At 45.5% G+C, this 22221-nt stretch overlaps 1 protein-coding gene across 1 annotated transcript in view; it reads right to left on the bottom strand.

Annotated features, from left to right (window-relative positions):
- LOC131265760 (aryl hydrocarbon receptor nuclear translocator homolog) overlaps positions 1-22221 on the bottom strand; it is a 201460-nt gene that overhangs the window by 55742 nt on the left and 123497 nt on the right. The window contains exon 5 of the mRNA XM_058268065.1: positions 2879-3039. Coding sequence (XP_058124048.1) covers positions 2879-3039 — 161 coding nt within the window. The remainder of the gene's footprint in view (positions 1-2878; positions 3040-22221) is intronic.

Here is a 22221-nt window from a genome sequence, read left to right as displayed (position 1 = left end):
CAATGGAAATGGAAGTTTTATTTCCGCGCTTTCCCTAAAGACGACCACGACGACGACGACGACGATGCGTCGCTGAGTGCGTGGTTCCGATCCCCGATGGTTTCTCGTTTTTCCCCCTTTTTCCCCGGTGCCTAAGCTCGCTCGAAGAAAGGATAGTACTTTTCCCGAGGATAGTGGAAGGGGAGGCGAAAATTGAAAAGCAACCGAGAATCGCGAAGAGCTCAGTTTAATCATTAAAGTAGACGAACCCCGTGTCTGCTACTAGCACATTCGGAGCGGATAGTGCCGCGTCCTACCGGGCCAAAACGGATATTCCCTTGGCTGATGGGTACGTTTCCTCCGCGCTGTCCACACGCACGCACACTTCCGGATTCTTTCCCAATTTTATGTCGTCCGCCTCGGCGTGTGCCTTCCGCTATTTCGCATTGATGGCAGGCCTCTTCCTACGCATTATCAACATTATATTATTGGCTCTATCACTCTGTTTACACTCTCATCAAACGGGAAAGAGAACACCGCATAGCAATCGCCGTGGCTCGTATCGTTTTGGGTGAACGTTGATTTAACCTTACCCGGGGTTTGTGTGGCGCCACCGGCCAGTCACGGGTGGTTTTGATCCTGCGGTAGGATGACCATCCTGAGCCGGTCTTCGGTTCGCCGGGCAACACCAACCGCCCCACCCACACACACACGCACACACATCCGCTCGGTCCGCTCGGGGATATTGTTCCAGAGGGGATTAACTAATCGAATTAGATTCAAATATATGGACGTCCGAGTGACATTATTTCTCGACCCGTTCTCGTTCGGCCAACGGAACAACCCGAAACCCCTACCCTTTCCCCTCCCTAGGTCCTAAGCCACCTTTTTTCCACCCTTTTGCGTTGTGTGACGGTGTGTGAGTATGGTGCGGGCAGAACGCACGTGGCGTTTCGGGCAGAGCCTGGAAGGATTCGCCTAGCGGGCGTGTACAGCCAGTGGACATTTTATTGCTTGCCAAATGGTTGTCCTCCGGCGGTCGAAGTTAGGACAAGCGGTGGATTTTGGAGCAGTTTTTTATTTGCAGAAAAAATCCCCAAATGCGTAACCACGCAGTTAGCACAGAAACGTGACTAACTGGCCATATAATGAATCATTAAGCATTGGATGTAAGTAGCTACTACTTTCATTTTTGCCTCGGGGGGAGGTACAGATGTGCAATAGTAAAACTGTCACAACCGCACGCAGCAACGGTGGGGGATTTGATTTCCATCTTTAAACCCGAAGCAACGTGAAACGAGCTCCCATTGCAGTATCATAAATGTAACCCCCTTACCGACCGAATCTCTGATCGTCGTTGAAGAATAATTGCTGACCACTTTCTACCGCGAACCGATGTTGGGGGTGGATGGGAAATAAAGTGAGCTATAAATTCAGCTCCAACCAATAACCCGTTCGTTCGTTTGTTCATTTCTTTCGTGGTGGTTGTTGTTTTCTGTTTCTTCCGAAAAAACCTTGGAGTAAGCGGTTTCTTCACTACCTTCAAAACACCCGCCACCCGGCGGTCGTTGGGTTTTGTGGTCGGTGTGATAAAAATCGAGCATTTTTCATAATGATTTACATCGGTCAATTAATCTCTTTTGCTGGCGGGCAAAATTATGGTTACGCTTCTATTGCTTTACCCTGCCCTTCAGGGATCACCGCGAATGTCCTTCTAGGCAGGTAACTTCCCCGATGGCAGTTGGTCAGCGGCAACGGTGCTCTTTCATGCCATCGATTACACATTTATCACAATATCTTTATACCAACACCATTAAGAAGGTCGTTATCTAAACCCGTACTTTTCAGTTTTAGGTGTCTTCGTTTCGTGAAAGGGTCGTAATGCACTGCTCCACGAAAGAATTCCTTTAATTATCCGCCAGAAGTACTTCGGCTCGTTGACGGAGCGCCCTGGTCTTGTCAATTGATTAAATTATTATGATCGAAAGAAAGTTGTCCTTCTGGGAGGATAATAAATTTAACTTTCTTTCTAGCAATCCAGCCGGCTTCCACTTCATTCGGGCGCTTGCCGTACCGGTTGGGAATGAACAAGAAGTCGTTATTTTAACTGGTGTAGAGATAACGATAGTAATTAGAAAAGAGTTCGCTAAGTTCACTCCCTCTGCTGGTACTTTCTTAGCACCGCAAACCTCAATACGATTGCCTTGTGGGATAATTTAGAGTCGTAAGGAAAAATAAAATAAACGAACGTATCCTTTTCGTCCGTTGGAAGATTCCAGCAAGGTTGCAAGAAGTCGCATCGCTGAGCTTCCTAGTTATAAATTCTTGGCTAATTATTTGAATAAATTATCCGTTCCCTGTGTTACCTGCAGGGAGAACACTTCACGCAGAGTTGAACTACTTTTTTTTCCTACCATTTAGTGAATACTTTTTTGTTCAAATGAATAAAAAGTTGTCTCATTTGGTCCCATTTGGGAGGAAATCTTCGACTGAAAGGTTTTTTTATTTAAATTATACACTTTATCAGCAATAAAGAAAGTTTCCCTAGCCTAGTTGGAAATCTACAAAAAAAAGTACATGTCGCGAATTTTTTCGAGTTTTCGAATCAAACATAGCAGAAGTTCAAGTACTCTGCAATATGCAATTTCATTTTAGTTACAATTGAGAAAGTGACACTTATGTGACTTTCTTCAACGATTTTATTAGCAACTTTTACGACCGCGATAATACGATTCCTTACTGACGTGCGTTTTGCAGAGAGAGTATAGAATTTTAGTACTAAATGGTAACAAATGAAATTACAAGTTAAGTTTTAATAAAAAAAAAGCATGAACATCAGATCAAATGCTTTCCCACCCAATGGGATAAATTGGTAGAGACAAACTCGTTAAAAACTTACCTCTTAATGCCTTCATGTGCGCCACCGCCATCCGCAGGATCGTCAACTTGTCCGGCTTTCGCGCCAGGGCACTGCACGTCGGCACCATATCCGACAGCTCCGTGATGTAGGCAGTCATTTTGTTTCGCCTCCGCCGTTCGATTTCGCAGTGGTTTTCTCGGCTGTAAAAGGTATGATAATAAAATATATGGCTGCGTTAAGGAGTGTGTCAAGCTATGGCGTGCCGCTGCTGGTTGGGAGATTGCGTATGAATGGAGAACAAAGAGGATGATTCTAGAGGGAAAGTGTGTAGGAAAAAAGCAATAAAATTAAAATCATCCAGGAGATGATGAAAAGTCATAAACAAGTTGAACAAATTGCGTTGCAGTTTGGAACAAAAGTGGAAAATGATAATTTTTTTTAAATTAAAAAATTTCACATTAAGTTTTCTATAAACGCTTATAATCGATTCAGCAAAACTAGATGCGAAATAAGATTGGCCTAACTAAATTACGCGCTAATGACAAGACGCCCCGAAGGATCGCGCGGTGGCATGTTTCGCAACTCCGGTAGTTCCTGCGCTAATGGCGATGGGGGCCTCTTTCTCCGCACTGCACCGAGGACAACACATGCACTCTTCAAAAGGCGGGCCTCGAAAAGCAGGGTTGTTCAATTTGTCGGTATGCAAATTGCGGAAGCAACGCGTCCGAGGGCCCAGTTCGAAGGGTCGCTGGTTATTGCCTCGATTGGATCTTTCCTTAACTTTAACCCTGAGGCAACAGCACGAGGGTGCATGAGCGTTTAAGATAATCTTAATCAGATTGGCCGGCAGAAATTCCTTTAACCCGGAGCGGACGATTTATTCGATAATCGCTGCTTCTTTACTGGTGCCGATGGAATTGAAATAAAACTGCAGGCAAAAGTTTTGAGATAGTGGTAATCATTTATAGTAATTTTAAAAAACTTTAAAGATTCCTTTGGATTTTTTTCCTTTTTTTCTACATTACCCAGGATAAGTAGTGGAGTGCATAAAAATAAGGAGTATATAAAAGGAACCTTTCGAAAATGATTTTTTTAAACTAAATTCAAAGCCGATATATTATCTTTGTCGAATTATTGAGCAAAGGGAAAAGCACAAAACCTCCTAAACATAATAAAAGTAAAATGGCTACCCATCAAGGGGTAAAAAGGGTGCAGATTTTACCTTTAGGTGCATGAAACGCGAAATTATTATCAAGTATTGAGGAGAAGTAAATATAAAAAAACCTCACCGATGGGTTTAGTGTTTAACTTGCCCTTACCTTTCCCATATCTTCATAAACAATTTCAAATGTTCGCTTTCGGTGGGCAGGGGGGAAAAACCAGCCACAGTGAGCACCACAACTGGCGTGGTCCCTCAGCCCCTGGTATCCGAAAGTTTGCAGCTGTCGGTGGGGAATATAAAGCAATGGGAGCATTCGGAAACGACCGTGCCACCATCGGTGATCATCGCGTGAAAAATGGGAAGAATGAGGAGCACTTTGGAAACGAGAAGCATCAGACGGAAAAGGGCGGTGGCCCAAATACTACGGGAAAAGTACGGCAGGCAATGAAAGTAAAGCCAGCGCGGAAAATCGATATCAAAAAGACCGCAATGTATCGCAATAATCGTAACAATTATTAATATTGTTATTCTACTTTATCTTGCTTTATGCGATGGAGCGAAGTTACGGAGGCCACGATGGAAATGAAGGAACTGGCTGTGATGCAAGCGAAGAACTTGAGTGGGTTGTCCTGTAACCCATAAAACGATATTCAACCAAAGGGTGGTGGAAAAGAAACAGGATTAGTTTTGGACTTTTAAATAAAACCATGACGTGTGTTTGGAAATACAAATGAATTGTCATGTAAACTTTCAGCTTTGCGTTGAGAAAGAAAAAATTACAAGTTCTCCATACGACACGAGGGGGTTTAAGCATCTTATTTTACTACCATATCCGTATGGTAATGGTTATGGTTCATGTTGTGGTTTGAGCTTTCAATGGAGAAACCATCAAAATCGATGGTTCTTTTCCTATAGAACCGAACCACATTTCTTAAACGATGAACATTCCCTGCTTCGCTTTCTGATCGAGACGAAAAAAAAGGCATAAGAAATGCTTTCAGTGTGCGTTATGGAAACTACCCCTTATTTTCAGCCATTAGTATAATGGGTTACTTGCACATTTCTCCCTTACCAGCCCACGTGGTTAGCGCGGTGCCGTGGGGTTTCCACTTTAAATTGTGGCCACGAAAATATTTTTATCGATTCAATTGTGTATTAATATGCATCAAATCGCGTTTCGCGATCGTGTGCCACACGGAGAAGCTGCTGCCCGCCGAACGAAGGCCCAGCTGCATTATGAGGTTACGCTGGGTGGCGTCGTGAAAAAGAATACAATGGAAACTTCAGCTACATCGCTGCTCCACGTAAGGCCATTCCTTTTCTGCGGCGAGCAGGTTGGTGGCATGCAACAGAATTTTTGATTGTTGATTTTTACTTACGTGTGCTAATTGATTTTCATTAGAAAAGCGGAAGGCGTTCAAGAGAGGCGAAGAAGCGTTTCCTTGAAACACAACCAACACGCCGAGGCTCAAATGGGTCGATGATACGGTCTATTTGAGTGGTGATGAATTGATTTCGAAAGTTAGTTGGATTGAATTATTGGCAAACTTTGGCACTCGGCTATAACTCAGCGCATACGTTGCCTCGTCCGGACGGGATTACTCCGTTCATTAGGCAATGGCATGCAACGTTTACACACACACATACACAAACACACGAACGCTGAAAGATGTCATGAATTATGAAAACGATCGAATGTCCGTCCATCAGCTGGTGCATGTTGTTTTGATTGAACTGTTAACGTTTTGATTGGCAGCTCGAGAACGTTCGGAAAGCTAACCCAGTTGTCGGTTGATTTATTTACCCTTTACGGAAAAAGAAATGAAAAGTACTTATCTGTACCACCAAAAACATCTTCTTTTACGAAATACAGTTAAAAAACAACATCTTATCTGAGTAAGATCTCACAACGCTTTTATTTTAATTAGCATAAACATGCTAACTTTCTCATAATCGTCTATGGCGTCCCATTTTCACCTTTGCTATTCATTGTCCTCACAAAGTTGGAATGAAAAAAAGAAAAATTGGACCCATAAACATTTAAAGCATGCAAAATGGAGGTGACAAACCGACCATACATCAGTGAAGGAATACAATGAATCCGTTGATAAGAGTTTGGGCGAACTGTGAATGATATGTAGTTTTAGAATTTAATGTATGATCTGAATGCCAAGCAATTGAATAAAAACAGTAGGTTTTTTGTTCAACTTTTCGGTCTGCAGCGTTTCGTAGTCCGCCGTCTACTATAACCGCTCCGAAGCAAGCTGGCCGCTGCTCTGATTAATCGTAAACTCAGTTCATTTACTTTTCCGTCCTTCCATTTCCAGCACTTATTTTCGTTGGAAAGCCTGGCTCTGTCTCCCATACTCTCGGTGGATATTACAGTAATTCCGATCGGCCTGAGATCCCTCTCCGTATGCCCTACGGACGAAGAAGGTCGTTCGTGGCGTGGACGCTGCATCCCATCGGGGTCCGTGTGCCGTGCCGTGGAGAACATAAACCGCAAAGTTCGAGCTCCCCGTGTCCACCGTCCACCGGTCCTGGAGCAAATTATAGCTAACGTGCTGCCGTTATCTAGCTGCAGTTATCATTTGGTGGCCTCGCGCGTCCGTGCGCCGCGGAAGTTTTTCTCGGAAAAACGGCGCAAGCTGTACGCGCCACGCAGGATGAAGAATGGAAAAACGGAACAACGAAAGCGGACCGAACAGAAATATCAATATCTGGTGGAGCATCTTTCGGTTTGGACGCGTCCGCGAGAAGTTTCGGCAGGGGACGCGGAATTCTTGAAAGCAACTCCGAGGGTGCGCAGGCATAATAATAATTGAACTGCACACAGAGTCCCTCCGCGATGGCGGTGTGTAGTTGATGATGGTTATCCGTCGCGAGCGAACCGTAACAACCTTATGCCCCGCTCGTTACTCCTACTATTAGACGGATAGACGTAGCCGCTCAAAGGGAAAGGGCGTTCAAAGTTTACTTAAATGTATCGAACGCCATAAAAGCATCGCCAGCAGATGATGGGAGACAAGCCGATCGTAAAATAATAAAAACAATCTTTCTCCAAACGATTATATGCTGCGCTGCGGACGCCGGGATGAGACTATTTTGCTGCAAGGCTCGGGCTCCGCGCGATGCAATTACTATGATAGCCATTGTTAGGCGGGGGAATAGCAGAATAAAGCGATGCCGCCAACGATTTTAGGATCGATTTTTAAATAGAATTAGTCGGAGGGTCTCGTGCTTTAGAAACAATATCAATTTGAAATTACTGTTCTAAACTGAACCGAAAGAAAATGAACGTAAAGATTCTGTATTGCGTTATTTTAATACCACTTTCTACGAAACCCGATATTGCACACTTAAGAAGTTTAAAAACAATAGCTCAATTTTAATCTCAAAAACAACCACAAAAAAGAGGAGAAAATCTCAAATACGACCGGCGTACTCCCTTATGGTCTAGTTAACATGCGGAACAACGAAACACGGTCCCCCTCTCCATGGGTCATAGTTTCTCAAACATATGATTAAGGGTGTATGCAACAATTATACCATAAAACACACACCGACATGGCCGTTAACGCAAGGACACAAGAAAGGATATGTTCTGTTGCTTTTAGCAGTTTCGGTTGTACGCTTTTAGGAATGAATGTGTGTTGAAGGAAGTCGGTTCTACAACCGAGAAAGGGGTTAGCAATGGCGGGTTGGAGATTGCTTGCGTTGGACGTGGCCAGCGAGCTAAAACATATATTACTTTGTGTAGTTTCAAACTCCCAAACTGTAAACCCTCCCACAAACACACACGCACACACATACTCGCAAATCCCACCCCATCGCCGGGCGGTCAGTTGAATTGTTTCCATAAAATTTCGCTTTCACCGCACTCGCAAACAATCGGGTGTGCCAAAAAAGAAAGAAAATAAAAATGGCGCCAGGTGGGGAGAGGGGAAATGTGTAGGAAAGTAACCGGTGGATGGAAATATGCGCGCGCGAACCGACCTGCCATTTAGATTTATGTCCGCATAATCTTTCGAGGCTAATATGTATGATTTGCATAAGGCAACATGAAATGTCCATTACTCAAAAACGCGGAGCGAGAAAAACACACACACATACACGAACGCGCGCCCGCGCCAAAAACACAGCCACACATATACACACACATGTACACACACACACACACACACACACACACATACATGGTTGGTGTCGTAAGCTGTTAAAGTGCCGATTTCGGTTCGAGAGAAAATGGGTTGTGGTGGAGGATACCCTGTTACTACTACCACTACTACCACCTGTAGCGGGGGTTGATGATTCGCTAAATTTTAAGGGATGATTATGGCCAGTTTGAGCGCACCGGTACACGCAACCGTGTCCTGTGAGCTGGTGGTGCCCACATCCTCCTGCCGAGGACCCATCACCGGAACCCATAAAAGAGCAACAAAATCTGCGTACCAAGAAACGTCCCCTCCCCTTCATGGTCAGTAAGCTTCGGGCCACAGGATACACAGACCCCGCGCTCCCCAGGCGAGCAACAAAGTGCGCAAACATACTACATCCTGTATCCTTTCCACTGCCAGACCAGCGAGTGCATGAAGAATGCATGCGTGCGTGTCTGCATGTGGCGAGAGGGAGAGAGAGGAAAAGGGAAAAAGGAAACGTACGTAAAAACAAACTTGTGTGCCGAAGTAATGCTCACTTCATTCACATTTGATGACCCAAACTAGCCGTGGTTCGTGGTCCGCACGTCAACACACAAACACTGGAGGTGACCCGACTGGGATAGGGAACCCCTATCCAATAGCTTCAGTCGTACTCGCAAGACCACTGCCGAGGCACGGAGGAACAGGAGAGGTCGACGAAAAGGGGGGGGGGAAAAGGGCGGGGACAGGTGCGAGAAATAAACACTTTTGCATGCGATTTTTCCGTCACATGAAGTTCAGCCCGGTTCACGCCATCGAGCCGGTTGCATGCAGAGTCGCTTACCGCAAACCGGTGCTTTGGATGCACTTTGTGGCATCGAAAGTGCGAGTAACAGGGACCCCACACTCCCTTCCTCGCTCTCCGGGGGGGTTGCGTTTTTCCACGCCAACTCATTTCCCCGCTCTCTCGACTCCGATGGAAACTAACAACCAATGCGCTGGCCGATTACCATAATCACTGGTATAACTTTCCTGCTGTGGCAGCCAAAAGGGTACTCCGGGGTGGTGTACACCACACACCGCACCTACCCGTGTACCAGCAGTTCCGGACGCTGACCATCGGTTGACCACGCCACCATATTCGCGCAGGAATGGAAATCCACATCCTTTTCCAGCACGCTCCGCCGTCGCAGAACCGATGGTTCGTAATTGATTTGCCTTCTGGAAAACACGGTCCTGGAAAGCGCGGCCCCAATCGGTCACATAATACCTTGTTGCTTTTGCTACCTGGTCGCGGCACAGAGGAGAAGAAGACCATGGATCAACCAATCAGAGTTTGCGTCCACCTTTTCGTGTAGCCGGATTATGGCTTAGCGTCACTGTTCAAAAGAGGGACGGAAGAGGAACCCACGTGCTAAGCAGAACACTACCGGTGGAAGCAATAAATTAATGGTACAGCTAACCCCACCGAGTCGCCACCATATGCAAGCCAACGAGGTCCGGTGTGGTTTCCGTCGTGTGGCAGAAGTAGTACAGCAGGGTGCCTCGTGTAAAGGAATCTGATTGAAGACAAGGAACACGACTTCACGTCTAGTATAGAACGGCAGAATTGAGAATCACTGACAGATTGGGTTTGTCACTTTGTAGAAGTTTGAGGATATTGGAGAGTTACAAGTAATGCATTCTAATATCTTCGTTTCATATGGCTTGCAATTAATTCTGAGTTAAAGGTTTGATAATAAGCAGAATACTGTCTAAGTCCAGCTTAAGATATTAAGATCTTCAGATTATGCGATTTCGGATTAGTGCTTTCAAATAAAATAATTGAACCACCAGTGTTCTTTAGCTGACACTAATGTCCCACATGATGTTCTTACGCAGTCATATGGATATGGCTTGTTGGCGTAACTGGAACCAGCAGTAGCAAGTACCGTATCATGTTTCGTCACATTAAAACCCGTTCGCATACAAACTTACCTTGCTATCCTTTCCAAACGACCGTCCGCCTAATGTAGATATGAGACTTTCCATTTGGACTCCATTTATTACACGAAACCCTCTCGTCTCCGACGACCAAAGGTAGCGCTTCTTGTTAATGGAATCAACACGACGCCCTGGTGGGAACGTCTTATGCGTTGTAATTTTTGATAGCCGACATCTCATCCCGTTCTCGTGCGCACGAAGACATTTTGGCAATAGCCATCGGCTCTCGGCTCCTCTCGAAAGGTCTTGCCGCGTTGCTTCGTGGGGTCAGGGGCTACTAACCCAGCGACCGGTGCATTAAAGTGGCAATTAAAAAGATTTTAACCGCCCCATGCCAAGGACGCCACAGATAAGGTACGGATGGAGTGGTCTGTCTTCGTTTCGCTGCTAAATGGGTTCAAGGGATGGGAACGAGTTTATGGTGTACGAAAATTTCAATCTTACAGCGATGCTAACGGCGGGTGGGTTCACGTGCGGGCGTTAATCTCGGCACTATTGGGAATAATTCTCGCCGGAATGTGTTCTTTACCGTAAACTTACATGACAGTTGTATTAGCCGGTGCTTTGAACGAAACCAATCTGCAGCAGGAAGGAAGGCGAACAACAGCGCAGGATGGGAAGGATGTATACATTTGCGTCCTATATGCGATTTGTGTGCATCATCCGAGGTGATTTCGTCGCTGCGTTCGAGCCTAAGTGAGTTCTTGCGTCGTCAGGTATTAACGTAAATTGGGTTTACGTGAGCACGAGTGAAAATTTCGTGACTGTGAAAACTTTGCATTCTCGAGAATTGGTGCTGAAACGTTATGAAGGTTGACAGGGGAAACCAATTTGCAGTGGAAGAAGGCTGACTTTGACGAATAATTTTCTTGACTCGTAATGCTCTCACTCAAATTCCAAGCATATAGCACAAGTTTGTTGATGCTTGTTAAATGACTTTAAATATATTCAATTTTTTTAAAATGCCCTCTGTAACCCAATTACAATTCTTAACCCGTTTCTTGAATATAAACATAAATAAGGCCATCACATTTTTACTTTTACTTACTAAGACCAATATCTGCAGCTTTAATGGTACTGTTTCTCAGTGATCCACTTTTTACTTTAATTTCTCTTTTCTTTCCTGACACCTTATTCGAAATGCTTGTTAGCAATTCGCCATGAAACCTGTCAGCACTTTATGCACATCAGCACAATTCTGCTCATTTTGCTTACGAACCCCACCGTCGATGATTACCGTACCCCAAGAGCAGAGCTGCAGCGCAGTTTAGGAGGTTTGGAGAAAAGTAATGAGTTTTTAATATTAAATAAAACAGCCTCTTGTAAAGTCTTGTGCGTAGTTTTAGTTTGTTACAAACCACGCAAAATGGCAAAACCTGCCCCAACGACGTGGGAAAAGCTGGTAAGGAAGGGGCCACAAAATGGGACACGCCTGCCATTTTGGCGTGCGGGAAAGGAAAGGTTTATGCTCCACGGTTCCACCGGTAGGTAAGCCTTGCCGGCAACGGCTTTTCGATCAGATCGGAAAGGGTGCGAGCGGGTGCGAAGTCTTGGGGATGCGAAGGCAAAACGTGGACGAAAACGCACCCGTGATGGGAAAAAGCCAGTTCGAAGTAATCAAAGAGTAATTAAAAGCCCTGAAGTCGGAGGGTAGCATAAACTTTAATTAGAACGGTTTTTTTTTCTCCTTCCTTGCGAACCGTGCGATGTGGGGTGATGGAAAGCGGTGATGGGATTTTCCCTCACCCGCAACGGTTCCTCTCCTCAACCGTGGTCGTCTTTTTCGAAGTCCGTCCCACCCGCCCCAGTTGATGACTGCCAACTTCGGTTCGGTGTGTCGTCGCCGGTGTGTGCTACCCTACTCTCCTCTTGCAAAGGGACTCCCGACTCCCTGAAGACGACGACAGTCGAGCACTGCGCTGCGATACCTTCTGGACTACATTCCGGCGGTGATGAAGGACACGCATGGGAGCGGGAGGATATCATGATGATGATAAAAAGCCTGGTTCCGTACCGTGCGCCTAGCAGGACTGCTAATGTTTTACTCACTGGTCCTCGCCGTGCGCGAAAACCAGTGTGCTCGTTAGCAATAGCCACATTAGCCCAGTGTTTTATTGTTGCAACACCCTTTTTCCGGTCGCGCGGGCACACAACGGGGTCCGTCCGGCGGCCGGCCGTCGGCTTCGGGGCCGGGTAATAGGCCATGAAATATCCTCGGCCCGTTGATGCCTTGATAAGCGCACCGAGACTTTGGATTATGAGCCACGTAAGTAGCAATAAAGCTTTGCGGGTTCACCGGGAGCTCTATGAAATAAAATATAATAGCTTCGTGCCAGGAGTGACAACACATTTGTATGTATGTGCGTACAGTTGCCCATGGCAAGAACTCATTTGTTAGCAGACGCTGGGTGGCAAGGATAACACAAAATATACCATTCACAAGAATAATTTCTTCATGCCGGCTGTTTTAAACATTTAAGCGCTATACTTTCTAAAAGGAACATATTCCTGTTCAAAAACAAAAATTAAACCCAAAACATTATACATACAATTATATTGCTTTTACATGATCTCCTGAAGGATAAGTAAGATTGAGTTTGTGCAAAATGAGAGTTAAAAAGTACTCAAGTATGGAAAACTGACGAGTTTTAACTTTAAAAAAAGGAAATATCGAAAGTAGTATATCTACTGCCAACTTCTTGTCGAGACAAACGAACCGTACACACAACCCTACTCGATTATATATATCTTCCATCCGGTGAATGAACCACTTTGCAAGTCAGTCTACACGGAGGACGGTTGTTTCAACCTTGTCGAGCATGAGATTGGTGGAACAAACAAACAAAAAAGAAAATCCAGTTGTGTGTAGCGAGGGTGTAAGTTATTTGTGTGAGAATTTTGCTGTGCGCGTGTCCCTCGTCGCCCGCTCGCCCCGCGGGCTGCGATCCACACATTGTCGGGTTCAGGCCAGCCGAGACGTCGCTGCTGCCCGAGCGGTTGGGCAAAGATTGTAGAAAATTTATTCCTCCCATCCGCGCGGTGCATAAATTGTAACACATTCGCACACTTCCCGGGCATCTCTGAGGCGTGGATTTTCGTTTCGTTCGCCAGCCAGACGCGTCCAGCCGGTTGGGCCAGAATCCGCTGGTGAATCTCGTCCATGGTTGCCGGGGCAAATGTCTCGCGATCGCTGGGACCGACATTACTGGCGACCTCTAGGACAACCTAACATATGCTCGAGGTTCCCGCTCTCGTCAATGCCTCCACACGGCGTACCTCGCGTTCGGTCGGGGTGTTGTAGAATCGACCATCCTTCTCAGGAACCTCCTCAGGCGGTGAATGCAGCAGGGCGCGCGCGACAATTGTTGGGCTTCGCATTTTGCCACAGATGGAACCGATTTCGCTGGAAGCTGCCGGTTGGATGGTACATATTTTTCGCCAAACCCGCGCAGGTCCAACGCAGGTCCAGCAAGGTTTTCTTTCGAACCTCGAAAACATTTCCATGTGATTACCCGAGGCATGACCTCTCCGGAAGCTCTCACACCGTACGTACGGTGGACAAGATTGAAAAGTGATAGCCTAATTGACAATCCAGAAATATCTTTGTAATTGGGCCATTGCACTACACGGCGAAGCTACCGAGGAGGTTCTTCGATGCAGATATGGTTAGTTTGTGTTTATTTTATTTTTTCAGGAGGAGTTGCCGCCTCGGCACAAGTGCCAATGAGGTTTGGCGAGTTCAACAATAGTGCGACCGGTGCGATCCTGGTGAAAAAGGTAGATCCAAACCGTACTCTTGTCCAGAACGGTAGTGGAGCGATGTACAGCAAGGTGGTGGTTAATTACGTCTCTGCGGAAAGTGAACAGCTTGAATCAGGATATGCTGCAGGTCAACATTGTCGCTTCTTGCTTTGCAGCAGGGACACATGTAAAGATCGGTAGATTTCTGATGCGGACCGAACGGTAGCTAGCGTTCTGAAAAGAATTAACATTTGGTCGGAAGTCGCGCGGATTACAAACTCAACAGGGCGCAATTGGGAGGAAGCTTTGCTTTTAATTTTAACAAACTCAATTTTTAACAATAATAGGATACTTAATTAATTCAATCAATGAGTAATAATAACTCATAACCAAAGACTTATGCAAAGCCTCCGTACATAAAAAGCTTCACTTTCCTTTTCGTCTCCACTCCAGCTGGTTGAGTGCACGTTTTCGAAAGTGCATAATCGCTAATCGTGCAATTAATAACGGTTCGATTAATCTCACGGCACACACAACCACATGTTTCTACACAGTAATTTCCTATCCAAGCGCGCTTAAATTAATCCAGCACTCTATTGAATCAACCCGGTCCCCCCGTGGAAGCATGCAGACTTCTGTCGATCATTTTTCAACCGACACCCGCGTTGTCTCTCACAGTGATTAAGCGTTTTAGGTTGGGATAGAGGATCGGTGGGGGCGTCCAGCTACGCACACATAGCTCGCGCGGTGTGGGAAAGTAGAGCTTCAAAAATCCTGTTTCACACCGCGGCATCGTCAGAGCGACGTAAGTGATCTCTTTTCGGTGGAAATAAAAAGTGTTTGTAAGCTCCTGACAAACCCAAATCTATACATAACGGCATTACTACTAACCGGCCACTTAGAAATGGTTGCTTTCGCTTTGTTAAAATAAACGAATCTCCCGTTTAGCAGAGAGTGCAAGACCTGATACTCTACGATATTTTGGAACTGTAACGAAAAAAGGTTTATGGAATGTTCAGGTTCAATCCACAGAGTCTGCACTGATCGTGCCCGATAGTATGTCGATGCTTTGTTCCATTTTATATCACGCTTTCTTTTGTTTATTTTGAGTGTCTCCTTATTGTTTTAAGTGCTATATGGAACCCGTACAGCTTCCTCCCGGTTAAAGTACTCAAAGAGACACTGCAGTCAGATTTCGCAATCGAAGCGAGGTTACAGAATGTTCCCACGATCTTTGACAACAGAAATTCTGTGTTAAAAAGAAGTTTTGTTCGTTAACAGTATTAAGTAAACAGAGCCCTTTTATTATTGTTATGAAAAATCATGGCATGTTAATAGATTTGACTTGGGTGCAATGTTCATGCTGTCAAAATGTTATCTCAAATCCCAAATGGAAGAGCTTTACTGAAGTCCAACCCTTTAGAAGTAACAAAGATGTTACCGTACCTTACCATATTGAGCTAGGTGATCTTTCTTTTGAGAACCGATAACCTTGCCGGTAGGGGCACGGTTTTAAAAGCCTTGAAGAAATCCAAAAAGGGAACATTAGTTCAAGAGTATCGGTTGTACTGATTAGAGCCCGAGTTTCCTAGGGCCTTTGATTCGATTTAATTCTTTGCTCCATAACGCTGGCGTCTATACGCTCAGCTGGCCACAAACCCAAAGCTGTCCACTTTCGAACTGGACCAGGCGCGCCCGTTCTGCGTTTCATACCTCAATGTGATCGTCAATTTCTCGGCTCGGACATGGCCTCTTGAAAGGAGGTCCCGCGGTGGGAAATCGAAAAAAAAGGTACAAGTTGTAGCGAGAGCGGAAAACAGAACGCCCCTCCGTCGTATGCCGACCGTTCCCCCTTCCCTTGGCTTAGCTGTCCTCCACGGCTGCCGTTGAGCCGGGACTTACGCCCTGGGAGTTATCTTATTCTCTACTTAAACTTTAGTCACGACTGAGCTGTAACTGACCACAATTTCTGAACCTCAGCGCACTCGTTCACCCTCCCTGGTCCGGCAGAGAACTCCACGTTCGTTCGTTAGTTGCTCTCGCTCTCGTCCTCGATCGCGCGCCCATAACAATTGCATCCCAATGATGATCTTTCGGACGTTCCTTTGGTAGGATAGGGTGGGTTGGGGCGAAGCGGGTCCGAGTGCGAACAGAACTGGTTCATTTGTTCGGACGTTTTGCCGACCACTTTGCTGAAGTCTAACCTGGTCGTTCGCCGCGTCCATTTCTGCGTCCAACGTTGTGTCCCTGCGCTCGGTACGCGCCGTTGTCTGGATGAAAGCGACCCGAGGAACGGGATTGAGGAATGAAAATTACAAAAAAAGCCCTCAAACCTCGGTTGGAACGCTATGGACGCTTGGTCATTCCAGATAAGCAGATCCGAAACGAAACTGGAGTTGGGGGAGCCGGGCCTTGGTGATTCATACCATGGGAAAATAGTGGTTCGCAGCGCGCCATAATCTGCGTATTTCGTGCGTGGAGCAAGCGAAAGCGTCTTCCGTTATCCCCGCGCCGGTTCGGTATGTGTCTCTGACGATGGGTTTGTCTCACTTCGGTGCAGCAATTACCGGGGCACATTGACGTAAGATTCCGCCTGTGGAGCCGCCGGGAGCTCGCTGCAGGAGTGTGTTTAAAGTACTAACGTATTGACCAAACCGGAGAAGCTCGCGAGGACGAAGAACTTCCACAGTGATTTGGCAATACATCACTCCTAATCGTTTTATTTTCTGTAGCCGAACCGTTTTGATTTACAATCCATTTTTGTACGGTGCTTCTCCCAGGCGGATCGTTCCGGTGCTGCTGCGGTAAAGAATGAACATCTTCTGTACAGCGATTGCAGTCCATCGTCCGTGTTGTAGGTATCTTTACAGTTTTATTATTATAGTTTCGCGCTGTGTATATGTACCTTTTTTTTCGGCACACCGAAGAAAGGCATTGTTCGGTTTCGGTACTCCGATTACTTCGTGCTGTTGTGCTTTTTTTCTGTCCTGCACATATATATGGAAAACTTTACGATGGAGAGGGAAAGTGGACGTATGGAGCGCGCATCCGTTCCTTCTATTGTGAACGGTTTTTGTGCATCGACGCCATCGTCGTCGTTGTCGTCGTCGTGGTCGAGCGTCGTGTGCGCACACAGAACAGGTTCTCAAATGCATCCACAGCGCGGCGAGAGTTGGGTATTGTTGAATCACAATTCGCAGCCCTGGCAAAGACACCCCCCCCCCCCCCCCCCCCTCTCCCCACCGACGGTGAGTAAGTATGGAAAAAGGAAACACACGGAGCGATATAAAACCAGTGAGTGCAATTTACTTTTAGAGTAACATAAATTTTCACCGACTAGGAAAGTTTCCCATATTTTTCCCACATCCCTTCGGTATTCTCAGCCACCTCTTCCCAAACCTCTTCTTCGCTCCATGGAGTGACGATGTGAGCGAGAAAGAACGAGTGGGGGTCGCCGTTGGGTGGGAAGGAAAATGAACAAATCCAACGAAAAAAAAAAACGAAAACATCATTCCTCCTAACCTAGCGTCGTGCCTGGGACTGGTCGAGCATGGGAATCGCAACGAATGTTTCCATGCGAAATCGCTTTCATTCTGTCTGTGCCGCACACGCTTAAGGGCGCTTTCTTGCAAGACGCTGGAGGCAACATAGAGGAGCAGGAGAGACTTTTTACTCGTCCTCCAACGCGCTCTGTGTGTGTGTGTGTGTGTGTGTGTATGTGTCGAGTGGTGTACTTTCCCAGCGCCCAACGATTCGGCGGTGTTGTATGTGCCACCCTTTTGCTGGTACACTCTCCTCCCCCGGTAGAAGATTCTATTTCAAAATTTTCCCTTTTCTTATTCACTGGCAATCTTTTTATTGTAGCCATACCCAGAGCTGAAGTCCTTTTTTCACAGACCGAAAGCGGAGTCTAGGACCGAGAACGAGCAGCGAAGGGGGTTGAGAGAGTTGGCAAAGCAACAAACCAATTTCACATGAACCTTCGGAAAATCTTTTCCATACCACTTGCTGGGTTTCTTTTTCTTCGCCTTGCTCCCATAGTTCTATATATTACTGCTTGCCATCTAGAAAGGTAATCATAAATCACCTGGAAAAAGTTTCCGTTATTATTGTTACAGCGTCCGAATTCGGACCGTGAGCGAGCATGAGTGGGGCGAGAAAATACCGCCCGGTGCATGGCCATGGTTCGGGGAGGGGTGGACAGGATAAAGGACCACCGGTTCTTTCGGGTGCTTTCTGAAACCGACCAGATGGCAACCGGATGGGGCAGACTACATCGGGCAACGGAGAGGACACACCGGGAATGATGAAGCACATGGAATTGTTCTGGTATAAATCTTACGGAATGATATTTTAACTGAGGTAACTAAAGGTAGGATTTTTGAAAATTCCAACGCTGAATAAAATGATTAAATCCTACTTACATTTATTTAATTGATACAACATGCCAAATGTGCTACTCTTATGGTAACTGGTCTATCTTCATCAGCGACGTGTGGCTCTGGTTTGTTGAAACCCCCACTACGCGTTACTAAGACGATTGTATTTAGCCTCCGCTTCAATCCGGTAGCCATTTGGGGCGTTCATACTTCATTCAACAAAATCATCCCGGTAGGAGGTTCTTACAGACGTCAGCAAGGCGCCAAACAAATCGCTAAAACCATCATCCTAAATATCTCGCTCGATTAAGAAGAAATCTGACCGCGTCTGACAAGACCACCTTGGCGGAATTGTGCTACATGTTTCGATCCTTTTCAAACAAGTTGAAGAACGAGAGAACAATAAGGCAACAACCACTGAGAAATGAGGAAAAAAATACAGAGGCTTAAGTTTCCTCGAATTGTAACGCGCGCGAAAACGGCAAAGCGAACGTTTAAAGCTTCGCCCTCAATGAGAAACTCATTGTTTTCCTTTTTTTCTTCCCTTCGACCATGATTTTGGTTGGTTTCTAATTCTCGCTGCCTTTTCTTTGTGTTTTCAAAAAAGAGATCGGAGGAAGGTTCACCCTTCCTCAAGCAGAATTATTATAATTGGCACCCGAAAACTTCGGCTTCCCATTTTGTTTTTCCGTATTATGATGATTAGTTTTATTCCGTATGGTAAGACAAATTTGTTTGGTAACTCTTTCTCGAGCTTTTCTTCATTTGGATATGTCTCTGACGGGCGGTGTTTATTTTTTGTTTGTTACCGTCTGCATAACCTTCCTATTCTTCCCATGTTGTCGTTCTTCCCTTAGGCGGTACCCTTCTTTCGGAACGGTTCTATTTTCTTTCCCGTTTGTTTACGTCCTTTCTGCTGTCTCCGGCATGTCTTGGAAACTTTGTTATACAATCATTAACCGTTCGTACGCTTCTTATCGTCAACGAAAACTATCCATTAAAGCAGTTGATAACAGATGCCATCGCTCATTAAAACTCCTGCCGTCTATCTGACATCATAATAAGCCATCCCGAAAATGGACTATTTGATGCATGCGATTCGCAACGAAGATATTGAGGAATGAAAGTTGTTTCAAATTTCATTTTCTATCCCTCACGCAGACAAATTCAATTATTTTAAATCTCTAAAAGGTGATCAAACGTTTCCAAACGCGGTGAAGCGAAGGAATAAAATGTACAACAATGAATCCGAAAGTCCAAGCGCATCAGATATAATAAATTCTACACACACTGGCAGACAAAACATTTTTACTTCAACCGGCGCAGCATTTACGGTGCGCCAGGTCATATTAATATCAAATTGGATCAAGCAATTATCTGTAATTTGGTAATTTTGACCGTTTTTTTTGCCTGTCCTATTTTGATGACCGGTTGTGGTTTCCTTTCATTACGCGGAAGCTCCACAAAGTGCTGTTCAGAATGTTGTTACCATATTTAAATCAATCTAGGAAACACCTTTCCGGTTAGAACTTTGAACAATGGACAAACATACAAATGTTAAAATGTTAAAAAAAAATCGTAAAAAATACGCCGGCTAGTGCAGTAGCTCAAAGCTTAGGTTTTTGTTGGTGGAGTTTGATTTCATTCAAAATTGTGGCGAAATTATCTTTGATTTAACCTCGGGTGAGAGGTAAAAAAAACTTGTCGGCTTCTATTTCTGCCGAGGTTCGTCGCTTGACGGAACCCGAACTCTTTCGATTTGCGCTCTCGGGAAAATATACGATCGCGCGGCTGCACCATGCGCTGTCAATCTTTGATTTTTTGTTTTTGCCCTCGCTTCGGATTGGATGGGAACGGGATCGATCGGTCGCGGTTGAAACTCTCGGGGCCGCTCAGGGCCGGGATCGTCAAATAATAATAATGGTCGGGCAGGGCACCGTCAGCGGGCCCTGATGGCGGTGGACGACGGAGGGAGCGGCTATTTTAAAAGGTTTCTAATCCCTGACAATTTGCTGTGATTATCGTTATTATTATGAGCTGTTATGCTTATTTCTGTGTTGTTGTTTTTCGCCCCTCTTTGTGGTCCCCGGCGCTGGCCTTTGATTTTGTGAATTGTTGGAGTAGCTGCTTCCTCCCAACGCTGCCGGTCCCCGATCCCCCGATTCTGCCACACAAAGGCCCTTGAGGCGGCGGGCAGGTTGGAGTCTGCTATTTTCGACGCACCCCGTGCGGACCGTAAAACCGGAGGTTGCCGTAAAAAGGGACAGAAGGCAATCCGCGCCACCGGCAGCAACCATCACACGCGATTTATGTGATGTTTTGTTGTTTTTTTTTTTTCGGTTACATTTTCTACCGGCCAAACTATATGCCTGGTTGCGGATGGAGATAGGGTTAGGAAAAGTCCTAAATAAAAAATAAACGTATAATTGGGATTGATGCCTGAAAAATTGGATTCATGTCAAATTCGCTGTTCTGTTTTGGATTCCATGAAACAAAGGCAGAATGCTGGCGAGGTGGATTAGTTTAATTTCGATGTAAATAAAAACTATACACTTCTAAAAAAGTAGTGTGATTTTCAATACTATAAGACAAAACGGGCATTAAAACGAGTACGTAAACATTGTAAGATCTTTTAGCTACCATCATTTAACCTAAACATGGCAGCGGGTTAGATCGTAATGCTTAGGAAAATTGTAATCGTTGGTAATTTTGGTTGTACCATCCTTTTGATAACCTCGAGCATTCAATGAAAACATTGTCTGATCGTTTTGGAACAATCAAGCTAGAAAATTCCGCACCGCTGGCGACGGACGCTTGATTGTGAGAAAACTTCAACGCTGGACCGGGTTCGCCGAGCAGCGAACGCTGTATTTTGGCTGTCGAAATTTTGACGATTGAATTGACTCCTCCACCGCGTCGGCGAATTTCTCCCATCGTCCAGCCGTCGACGAACTCCCGGACGGCAAGAACCCGCCGTTCCACACCAGGGCAATCGGCTACCTTCGGCCCAGGCTTGAGGGTTGAGCACATGGGTTGAGCAATTCCCAGCAATAGCGGGCAGGAAACGCTACGGAATGGAAATTTACCCCTAAATATAGGTGTGTTCTTCAAAAATCTGTCAATAATTTTCTGTTCGAAGTCGATTATTATCTTATTATATTTGCTACGTTCCAGGAGATTTCTTTTCTTCTTTTTCCCCCTTCGGTTCATTCTCGCCGCTGAACCGTGCGGGTTGTTACCGTTGTTAGGTCCATCCGGCGTGTTTTGTTTTCGGTTGATTATTTGTTGTCGTCTCTGCGTTATTTTTTGTTTTGTTTAGGTCCCGCCTTAAAGTGAATTTCCCTCTAAGATGATTTGAGAGGTCTGGTAAGTTTTGGCTCTTGGTTTTTTTTTCCAAATCATTGATGCCGTTTCCGGAGCGTTGTGGGGCAAAGTCGCGTCATGCCGGGAGCAAGAGAATAATAAAACCGTCGGGTGGAAACTCGGGTATGACTTTTTGATTGAAAACGAGACGAGTCTACCCAAATGTGACTAGTTGTAATCGTTATCGGGATTTTGAAGTGATCTAGACAGAAGTCTGCTGAAAGGGTTCATTAGAGTGGTTTACGAAGCTACTTTTATTTTATTTTATAATTATGTGAAAACCCCTTTTCCAGACACACAACAATCTTTAGCAATACCTCTTCGCTTTGCTTCTTCAGCCCATAAATACTCCGTCGGATATCAAACTGTCCGTCCTCTACGCTTCAGGATGAATCTTTTCCCACTTCCTCCTGCTCCCGTTTGCGATCCCATAATTCGCTAAACGGAGCCCATCAGTTAATGCGAACCTTGGCAGTATTGATTGATTGATTTGTTTTGCGGGCACTTATCGGGAAATTATTGGCCCAAAGTAGAGTCAAAATTGAAGACGTGGAACGCTGGTTTCGCGCCATTCATTTAACGACGCGCCGGAGAAGAAGAAACCCCAAAAAGTCG

Source organism: Anopheles coustani, chromosome 2 (assembly GCF_943734705.1).
Source record: "Anopheles coustani chromosome 2, idAnoCousDA_361_x.2, whole genome shotgun sequence".
Lineage (NCBI taxonomy): Eukaryota > Metazoa > Arthropoda > Insecta > Diptera > Culicidae > Anopheles > Anopheles coustani.
This window is presented reverse-complemented; position numbering and strand designations above follow the sequence as displayed.